The 11,285-nt window shown below is 48.7% G+C and overlaps 1 protein-coding gene across 1 annotated transcript in view; it reads left to right on the top strand.

The window, feature by feature from the left end:
• LOC127576402 (zinc finger protein 721-like) overlaps positions 1-7,226 on the top strand; it is a 37,767-nt gene extending 30,541 nt beyond the window's left edge. The window contains exons 10-12 of the mRNA XM_052026913.1: positions 3,487-3,664; positions 3,811-4,019; positions 5,956-7,226. Of these exons, the coding sequence (XP_051882873.1) occupies positions 3,487-3,664; positions 3,811-4,019; positions 5,956-7,061 (1,493 nt within the window). The 3' untranslated portion in view covers positions 7,062-7,226. The remainder of the gene's footprint in view (positions 1-3,486; positions 3,665-3,810; positions 4,020-5,955) is intronic.
• The last annotated feature ends 4,059 nt before the right edge of the window (positions 7,227-11,285 follow it).

Raw genomic sequence — 11,285 nt, forward strand, 5'->3', positions numbered from 1 at the left:
TGGTCTCACCCTGTCAGAGATATTCCATTATTCTACACATCTTCCCTCTCCCCCTCTTCCCCCTCCCCCTCCTTCCTCCCTCCCTCTCTCTCCCCCTCCTCCCCTCTCCCTCCCCACCCATCTCTGCTACTTCTCCTAACTTGTTTTTGTCACCAATTTTGTCAAGAAACCAGCAACAAAAGAAACACACTGAGCATGATTCAGTGTTAAAAACTATTTTATTAATCACTACTTATGATAATACGTAAAATAAAAGTAAAAATGTTAGTATGTTAGAATTCAAAAATGTTAAACCTTGAACGTTAACCCCAAAACTAAACTCTTCGTGTGTGTGTGTGTGACAAAGTCCAAAACTCCCAGTTCCGGAATGGTTCTTAAAGTTCAGTTCCGCAAGCCATAAGGTGAAACATGAGCAAGGGCTTCTTCAACAACCACCGTTGTCTGAAGATAAGACGTAGACGTAGAGAAACATAGAGAGAGTACATACGAAATCCAAATGTTCCACGATGGAACCCAAACGACACTTCAGTGTTTACTCGGTAGTGACTTCCTCACCCCGAAAAGCATCCGAACCGTGGTCGTCCACATACAAATACCTGTTTCCTTCTACAGGTCAGCAACAAAGTGAACTCCACCGGATTACTTCCAACTTCCATACATGGATTTCAGTGGCAAACACAGTTATTGTTTCTCATCCATCGATAGAGAAAACAAGCAGGCTGGTGTCTCTCTCCCTTCTCTCTCTCTCTCCTTCTTCTTACTTCTTCAACAAAGTCATTACGTCCTTTATCTTCTATTGACGTAAGCACGCCCCACACACACATACACACACACTCTCTATCTTCATCTGAGTTATCTTTTGTTCGGCCTCTATCTTTGCCAGCTGCACCTGTGCCTCAGAAATTGCTATTTCACTGCCAGGAAACTGTTTTAACACTTCCTTCTCAAACACCTTCTTTTCCACATGATGGCCAGCTATCAGTCTCTGAATACCTGCCTTTCTCATAGACTGCTTTACTTCTGTAAGGTTTAATCTTGTAGCAATCTTTATCAGATCATCCTTCAAAAATCTTTGGATTGAATCCCGAACAAATCTCGTCAATCTGGGGAACGATCCCAGACGACACTCGTTAATCTTTGGATTGGATCCCGGACGAGCCCCCAGTTTAATCTCCGGTTTACCTGGATTGTCCTTGTAACTCTTTTGAAAGGTTTTAGGTTGTCCCCATTTGGATTTATGGGTTTTGCATCCCCAAAATCCTTGATTTTGACAAGGTTTTTCCGACCTAAGGCAGCTTTGTTTCATTTTCCACAGATTCTGCCTGGCCTGCTGATGTGTTTCCAGTATCTTGTGTTTCACATTTCATATTTCCCCAGCATTTACGGTCTCTTTAAGAAGTTCTTTTATAATAAAAAATGACTGGTTCCTCAGCTTTTTCAGGTGTGTATTTGTGAGGGGAGTAAATGAGAATGGGGTGTGGGCTGAGCTCTCGAGTACACAGGTGGCAAATCAGCTGAGAACGAGGGCTGGGCATGCAGTGAGGTATGTACCAACATGGAACAGTACAGCACAGGAACAGGCCCTTCAGCCCACAGTGTCTGTGCTGAACACAATGCTGAATTAATGTACATCTCTTCTGCCTGCACATGATCCATCTCTCTCCATACCCTGCATATTCATGTGTCTATCTAACAGCCTCTTAAGTGCCGCTGTTGTATCTGCTTCCACCACTCCCCCTGTTAGCCCGTTCCAGACACCCACCACTCTCTGTGTGTTGTGAGGGGGGTGACGGGGGGAGAAAAACTTGCCTGGCAGATTTCCTTTAAACGCTTCCCTTCTCACCGTAAATACACATCCTCTAGTACTTGACATTTCTACCCTGGGAAAAAGATTTTGACTCTCTACCCTATCTACGCCTCTCATAATCTTATAAACCTATCAGATCACCCCGCAGCCTCTAACACTCCAGAGAAAACAACCCGAGTTTGTCTGACCTTTCCTTATAGCTCATACCTTCTAATCCAGGCAGCGGCCCTGGTAAACCTCAACGGGTCAGGCAGCATCTATGGAGGAAAAAGGACGCGATGTTTTGCGTCGATTCCCTTTATCTGGACTGGAAGGGAGGAGGGAAAATGGACTGAAATGCCAACTGTCCACTTCCCTCCACACAGATGCTGCCTGACCTGCTGAGCCCCTCCAGCATCTACAGTCTCTCGTGTCGCCATCCTGGTGAACCTCTTCTGCACCCTCTCCAAAGCCTCCATGTCCTTCCTGTAACGGGGCGACCAGAACTGCACACAATACTCCAAGTGTGGCCGAACCAACATAACTTCCTTACTCTTACATTTAATGCCCTGACCAGTGAAGGCAAGTGTGAGGTGTTGCGCTTTGGGAGATCAAATTGTAAGGGGAAAGTATACAGTTAATGGTAGAACCCTTAACGGCATTGACATACAGAGAGATCTTGGGGTCCAGGTCCATAGCTCTCTGAAAGTGGCCACACGTACATAGAACACTATAGCACAGTACAGGCCCTTCAGCCCACAATGTTTTGCCAACATTTTATCCTGCTCTATTCTGCTTGGATTAAACTCCATCTGCCATTTCTCCGCTATTATCAGGGTCAATTATAACAAGTTTACATGGATATTTATGTTGATACAATAAAGTGTGAGTTTTGAATTAATTAAGATTCATATGGTCATTTACTTTAAAACTTTATTTATACAGCACCATAACAGGCCTTTCTGACCCAACAAGCCCACATCGCCCAATTACACCCATGCTAAATTAATTGACTGAGGTAAAGTCAACAATGATTTCCCGGATTATTCCTATTTCCCTTCTTGAACAAAGGAACAACATTGGCTACTCTTCAGTTCTCCAGGACCGCGCCTGTCTCTAGTGAGGACGCAAAGATCTTCGTCAAGGCAGCAGTAACTTCCTCTCTTGCCTCTTTCAGTAACCTGGGATATATCCCATTGGGCCCTGGGAACTTTAATGCTCTTCAAAAGACCCAACATCACCTTCATGAACTCGAAATTCCCTGGCACATTAACATGTCCCACACTGCTCTCACTATCCACCACGCTCTTCACCTTGGTGAATACCGACGCAAAGTATCTCACCCACATCCTCCGACTGCCCAGCTGAAACGTGAACTGTCCATTTCCCTCCATAGATGCTGCCTGACCCGCTGAGTTCCTCCAGAGCGGTGTGTGTGTTGCTCAAAATAAAAATGACACAGCTGCCTGCGTGGGTTTCCTCCGGGTGCTCCGGTTTCCTCCCACATTCCAAAGATGTACGGGTGAGGAAGTTGTTGGCGCTGGAAGCGTGGCGACCCTTGCGGGCTGCCCCCAGAACACTACACGAAAGATGCATTTTACTGTGTGTTTCGATGCACATGTGACTAATAAAGAAATCTTATCTTATTGCTGTTCATGGGAGCTTTCTGTGCATTGATAAGGCGGCCGCGTTTCCTTCAGGGCGGCAGTCATTGCACGTGGAAAGATTTGGGAGAGCTGAGGCCGAGAACGGCGTTTTTTTCTACCAGGCAACCGCCCCGCTTCCTTTCATGGAGGCCACGATTAACCAGAAATCCCTTCGGCCGAGAATGTCCCCTACCGACGTGCGAGGAAGCGAGAGCGCAGGCGCGTACCAGCGGTGACGTCACGCACACACACACGTGACCAACGCCGCCCGGAGCTCGGCGGCGGGTCGGACGCGGCGGCGGCGCAGGTTTGACCGGTGCGGGAGAGGGGGCCCGAGGCGCAGCCGTCGCTTGCGGGAGGATGGGGTGGGATCTGCAGAAACAGCCGCCGGCAGCCCCGCTGTGGGTCGGAGCCCGCGGTCCGCCCCGCCGCCCACCGGGCCCGGGATTTTCCTGGTGTCCGCAGGCCCGACGCGAGGGGCGCTCCGGCGGCCGGGATGCGCATGCGCCTTGTCCCCGCAGCCGCGGGAGCGGAGCGGTTTCGGGCGCGTGAGGGATTGTGGGTAGCCGGGCGGCCATTGACAGGCGGTTTGTGGATAGAAATCCTCCGAGGTTGTGATTGCCAGAGCTACCTGTTTTAACGGCGTTAATTAATATTTTGTCAGAGACTTTTTTTTTCCCCAGGGTGACAATGGCTAACACGAAGGGACCTAATTTTTAAGGTGATTGGAGGAAGGTATAAGGGGGATGTCAGGGGTAAGTTTTATTAGAGAGTGGTGGGTGCGTGGAACGCATTGCCGGCAGAGGTTGTGGGGGCAGATACACTGGGGACATTTAAGAGACTCTTAGACACGTGAATGATAGAAAAAATAGGGGGCTATGTGGGGGGGAAGGGTTAAGTAGATTTTAGAGCAAGGATAAAATGTTGGCACAACATTGTGGGCCAAAGGGCCTGTACTGTGCTGTAGTGTTCTACGTTCTGTTGCTTTTGGCTTTGATATTACACCCATTCCTTGTCCTTTGGCTCTTGTCCCTACTGACAAAGGGATCATATTCCCTTCAACTAGATGCATAATGACATTTAACGCCTCTGTCAGATTTCCTCCCAGCCTCCTCTGTTACCACAAGAATTACTCAACTTCCATCTACCTACCTAAAGTCCTTAATTTCTGACATTATTGTGGAGCCCTGGTGATAAATTCCCAATTCTCTGACCTGAAACACCTGAGTTTAGAGACAGTGAAAGATGTCACTACCGATAGTGTCATAACATGCCAGCACTGATAAGGGCATTGCACTTCATTTTGTTCTTGTGAGTTAGATTTAAATGTCCTATCTTCTTTTGGAGATAAGTCCTACTAAGTCACAGCTTACCACAGAGACTTAAATGATCTCATCTGAAATCGCGAGGTAATGTTGCAGCTCTATAGAACTCTGGTTAGACCGCACTTGGAGTATTGTGTTCACTTCTGGTCACTTCATCATAGGAAGGATGTGGAAGTTTTAGAGCAGAGGAGATTTACCAGGATGCTGCCTGGATTAGAGAGCATGTCTTACGAGGATAGGTTGAGCGAGCTCGGGCTTTCCTCTTTGGAGAGGAGGAGGAGGATGAGAGGTGACTTGATAGAGGTGTACAAGATGATAAGAGGCATAGATCAAGTGGACAGTCAGAGATTTTTTTCGCAGGGCGACAGTGGCTAACACGAGGGGACATAATTTTGAGGTGGTTGGAGGAAGGTATAATGGGGATGTCAGGGGTAAGTTTTTTACACAGAGAGTGGTGGGTGCGTGGAACGTACTGCCGGCAGAGGTTGTGGGGGCAGATACATTAGGGACATTTAAGTGACTCTTAGATAGAATGATAGAGAAATGGGGGGCGATGTGGGAGGGAAGGGTTAGATAGAGCAGGATAAAATATCAGCACAACATTGTGGGCCGAAGGGCCTGTACTGTGCTGTAATGTTCTGTTTTCTATGAAATGCTATCCTGTACCACCTATTAATGCCTTTTGTAAACTTCTTTTACAGGATATGATTTGCAGGGGATTTTTGTATGGGAATCCCAAATTCAGATCTCTGTCAGTTCACCAGCACCTCGATGTCAACAAACATAGAAGAGGAGATGACTGATATATTTCTGAGAAGAGATTACAAACCATAGTGTAACCAGCAATGTAGTGAGACTTGTGGCACTGCATGGGTGTGAACACAAGCACCAAGTGTGGAAAGATCTTTGGCCGGTCACAGAGCCGGAAGGGATAGAACGCCAGTCATACCAGACAGAAGCCATATGATTGCTCTGCCTGTGGATAAAGTTTTAATGAACCAACTTGGAGAGAAACTTTGTAAATTATTTTTGCTTCTGAAGGAGGGAGCAAATATTTTCTTGGTTAGAAGTAATATATCAGTGTGGGTCATTGGAAAGGTAGCAATTACTCATTCCAGCTGGAGACATACTTTGTGCCTGGACTGAAGTTTCCCATTTTCTTCTTATCGTCCTTGACCCATTGATCCAGGGTCTTGAGAACTCACCAGCACCTCTTGGACGTTCATCATCATCGAGTCGTGGGAAGGACCCACGATGTCATCTGATCTGATGAGACACCAGCCGGTTTGTACCAGAAAGAGATCGTTCACCTGTTCCGTGTGTGGGAAGGGATACAGTGCTCCGTCTAGCCTGATGACGCACCAGCGGGTTCACACCGGGGAGAGGGCATTCACCTGCTCTGACTGCGGGGAGGGATTCACACACTCGTCGAGCTTGGTGAAAAGCCAGCGAGTCCACGCCGGGGAGAGGCCGTTTATCTGCTCCGAGTGCGGGAAGGGATTCACTTGGTCGTCCAGCCTGGTGACTCACCAGCGGGTTCACACCGGGGAGAGGCCGTTCACCTGCTCCGAGTGCGGGAAGGGATTTACCCAGTCGTCCAGCTTCTGTACTCACCAGCAGGTTCACACCGGGGAGAGGCCGTTCACCTGCTCTGTCTGTGGGAAGAGGTTCAACCATCCATCTAACTTGCAGAGGCACCTGCGACTTCACACCGGGGAGAGGCCGTTCACCTGCTCCGAGTGCGGGAAAGGGTTCACTCAGTCATCCCATCTGCAGGAGCACCGACGAGTCCACACCGGGGAGAAGCCATTCACATGCTCTGAGTGCGGGAAGGGATTCACTCGGTCATCGCACCTGCAGGAGCACAGACGAGTTCACACCGGGGAGAAGCCGTTCATCTGCTCTGAGTGCGGGAAGGGATTCACTCAGTCGTACAGCCTGATGATACACCAGCGGGTTCACACCGGGGAGAGACCATTCACCTGCTCCGAGTGTGGGCAGGGATTCAGTCGGTCAGACAGCCTGGTGATACACCTGCAAGTTCACTCCGGGGAGCGGCCGTTCACCTGCTCCCAGTGTGGGAAAGGATTTATTCAGTTATCGGACCTGAAGACGCACCAGCGGGTTCACACCGGGGAGAGGCCATTCATCTGCTCCGAGTGTGGGAAGGGATTCACTCAGTCGTCCAGCCTGAGGACGCACCAGCGGGTTCACACCGGGGAGAGGCCGTTCTCCTGTTTCAGGTGTGGGAAGAGATTCACTCAGTCAGCCGGTCTGTGGAAGCACCAGCGAGTCCACAAGTGACCGCAGCAGCCGGAGTCTCCTGCTGTTACTCCTGATAATATAACCAGGGTTGGACTGTGGTCACTGGCCCAGCCTGGGCTCCTTCTGCTGACGTTTACAGTCACTGTAGCTGGGCTGGAGTTTAATGTTCTTCACAAATGCTGAATAAATTGTCTTGATCTTGAACACCCGGTGTGACGTCTATTTAATGGCTGGTACTATACTTCTCAGAATTTAGATATCTAATGGAAGATTTGATTGAAGATTTTTTTTTAATGGTTTTTATTGAAGATAACCTTGAAGATTGAGGTTGAGTGAGCTAGGGCTTTTCTCTTTGTAGAGGAGGATGAGAGGGGACTCAATAGAGGTGTACAAGATGATAAGAGGCATAGATCGAGTGGACAGTCAGAGACTTTTTCCCAGGGCAAAAATGGCTAACACGAGGGGGCATAATTTTAAGGTGATTGGGGGAAGGTATAAGGGGGATGTCAGGGGTAAGTTGTTTTACACAGAGAGTGGTGGGTGTGTGGAACGCACTGCCGGCAGAAGTTGTGGAGGCAGATACATTAGGGACATTTAAGAAACTCTTGGATACATGAATGATAGAGAAATGAGGGGGTGATGTGGGAGGGAAGGGTTAGATAGATCTTAGAGCAGGATAAAATGTCAGCACAACGTTGTGGGCCGAAGGGCCTGTACTGTGCTGTGGTGTTCTATGTTACCGATAGGCAGAATCTGTTCTACTCACGTGGAGGTCAGGACCAGGGAGCCGGACCTTTCAGGAGCAGAGTGGTGAAACATCCCTGCGTGATACAAGTCTGGAACTCTTTTTCACGAGTGGGAATTGATGTTTTGTGAATTGTAAATTTGAAACAGAAGATCAATGAATATTTGTTAACTGAGGGATTGAGGGGTATGCAGCAAGCTGGCAGTTGGAGCTGGGTCACTGTTGTGAGTGAGAAAGATTTGATGGGTCTCAAAAAGAAAGGACTCTGAACACAGTCTGGCAGGAAATGATTTTATTCACAAAAGACAAGCAGGGAAAATGGTAATAGGAATAACGCGCACACTTTATAGTGCGCGTGGCAAAATCGCACCGGGGATAAAATACACACGCGTACACAACGAACTGGGTACATACAATCAGGGAAAAACAATACGATACCCCCCACCCCTTGACTCAGTGCAGGCATGGCTCTATACTACAAGGGAAACCAACTAAAACACTCCCAACCCTTTAACAGTGCCACCTCACCAACGATTTCTCCAGCGCTGTTCCACAGTACTCAGCCTGGAGTGAAGCAGGGTGGTCCCTCGAAGCTGGCAAAGAGAGCTGAGCTCACATGGCGCCCTTTATAGTGCTGGTGGGCTGGGGCATCCAGCCCAGGTAATTTACAGGGGGCCAATGGCTCGGTGCCAGCAAGGACTAATCGATTACAAAGGCCAATGGCCCAAGGCTAAGTACAAAGGTACTTAAAGGGGCCAATGGTCAGGTGTGCACTGATGGGTGGGCTGGGGCCAAACCTTGAATGGCAGTGGTGTGTCTTCCGACCAGGTAGAGAGCAGTGCTATCACATGACAGCCATGATCCTCCACAATACAGTCACAGATGCCACTGAATGGATAAAAGGCTGGGGGGGGGGGGGTGGGCAGTGGGAGGAGGTGAACCATTGGATCGTTCCTGCAAAGGAGGAGGCCATTCAGCCCATGGAGACGGCGCCCACTCTGCATGAACCAGTCGGTCTCATTCCCGGCTCTTTCCCCGTCGTCCTGCAGTCTTGGCGCCTCGGGAATCTGTTTAACGGAGAGCGAGAATTGAATCTGTTTCCACCTCCCTTCAGGGCAGCGAGTGCCAGACCGAGACCACTCGCTGCGTGCAACGGTTTCTCCTCGCGCCTCTCCTGCCAGTCGTTTTACAGCAAAGTCCAGTGGTCCTCCTCCCTCGCACCAATGGGGTACACCTTTTTTTAAATACAAATGTTTATTAACTAAAAGCACTACAAAAGGACAACCAGTGTCAATGCACTCCAACTAATACAGAAGAGAAGAAACAAACTAAGCAGCTACATAACTGCAGCAAAATAACACTAACTAATACCCACAAAACACACACGCAACACAACACCCGCTAACGCAACATGCAACACTTCAGATAAGAATCGCATTTTTACCGTCCACGACACACGTGATCCCCTGAGGGGTCCTAGGGGGACACCTCCTTCTCCACTGATTTTGGACACTTTTGTTCAAAGGATCTTTCCTGTCCACCTGAGAGAACACATGGCTCGTAGTTTAATATCTGGACAAGGTTCCCTCTGACGGTCCACCCCGCTCCCAGTCCCGGAGCATTGGGCTGGGTTCTCGTGTCCGAGTCTCTGGAACTGGACAGGACGTCTGAACCTTGTTCCCCCACAGCCACGGAGTCCCAGCTGACCAGAGATATGAGAAATCTCTGCTCCAAATTTCTCTCCCACACTGGGTGATGGCTTTTGGAAACTCCTCTTGCAGGGGAGGATTTGCAGACAGGAATCCCAGACTGTTGGGAGTAGTGAGCCTTTACCCACTCTGTGACTGCGAAAGAGTCCACTGATTTCACTACCCCACCCCACCCCCAACTGTTCAGAACGCTCTGGAGGTCAATGTATCACCAGTTCCTCTACTTCCTCAGGAGGCTAAAGAAATTCAGTTTGTCCCCTTTGACTCTCACCAGCTTTTACCGATACACCATAGAAAGCATTCTATCGGGATGCATTACGGCTTGGTACGGCAACTGCTCTGCCCAGGACCACAAGACAGAGAGTTGTGGACACAGCCCAGCGCGTCACGGAAACCAACTTTCTGTCTTTACCTCTTGCTGCCTTGGTGAAGACCCCACCCACCCGGGTCATTCTATCTTCTCTCCTCTTCCATCGGGTAGAAGATACAGGAGCCTGAGGGCACGTACCACCAGACTCTTTACTCTGTATTGTTATTATCTTTACCTGTACTACCTCAATGCACTCTGTACTAATTCAATGTAACTGCACTGTGTAATGAATTGACCTGTACCAACGGTATGCAAGACACGTTTTTCACTGTACCTTGGTACAAGTGACAATAATAAACCAATACCAATATCAGTTTTGGTGTTCCGATTATGGGAATCCAACGCGATCCAATGCCCTGACAAAACAACAGCGTGTTGACACTGGGGAGAAGCCTCTCATCTGTCCTGAATGTGAAAAGGAATTCAGTTGGTCACCCAGCCTGGTGATGATTCAAGGGTGTCTGTTGGGTCTTGGTTGGTTTGTAATTCCTCTCTGCAAATCGTCCCCCTCCAATGTCCTGTAAAAGAGGTTCATGAAAGTTATCACTCGGTATAGGACAGAAGCTCAGACCAGACATATTTTGTTTCCATGGTTAGTAGCACAGTGAAAGGCATTTTTTAAAGGTGTTGTTGACAATGTCAATAAGTGGCACTTCCTCACCCAGAACAGCCTGTCCTGGTCCAAACACTTAGACGCCACGGCCAAGAAAGCTCACCAGTGCCTCTACTTCCTCAGGAGGCTAAAGAAATTTGGCATGTCCCCTTTGACACTCACCAACTTTTATTGATGCACCATAGAAAGCATCCTATCCGGATGCATCACGGCTTGGTATTGAAATTGCTCTGCCCAAGACCGCAAGAAACTGCAGAGAGTTGTGGACACAGCCCAGCGCATCACGGACACCAGCCTCCCCTCCTTGGACTCTTGTCTTTACCTCTCGCTGCCTTGGTGAAGCAGCCGGCATAATCAAAGACCCCACCCACCCGGGTCATTCTCTCTCCTCCCCTCTCCCATCAGGCGGAAGATACAGGAGCCTGAGGGCACGTACCACCAGGCTCAAGGACAGCTACTACCCCACTGTGATAAGACTATTGAACGGTTCCCTTATACGATGAGATGGATTCTTGACCTCACGATCTACCTTGTTGTGACTTTGCACCTTATTGCACTGCACTTTCTCTGTAGCTGTGACACTTTACTCTGTATTCTGTTATTGTATTTACCCTGTACTACCTCAATGCACTGTGTAATGAATTGATCTGCACGATCGGTTTGCAAGACAAGTTTTTCACTGCACCTCGGTACCAGTGACAATAATAAACCAAAACTATCTCTTACTGCCAGAGCGGGAGGAAGATAAACTGTCTGATATAAAGGGAGGGGAGAGATTCTGATGACTGACACAAGGGTTAACGCTGGGTTCTGTCGGACCTCATAA

The sequence above is a fragment of the Pristis pectinata genome, chromosome 12, assembly GCF_009764475.1.
Source record: "Pristis pectinata isolate sPriPec2 chromosome 12, sPriPec2.1.pri, whole genome shotgun sequence".
Lineage (NCBI taxonomy): Eukaryota > Metazoa > Chordata > Chondrichthyes > Rhinopristiformes > Pristidae > Pristis > Pristis pectinata.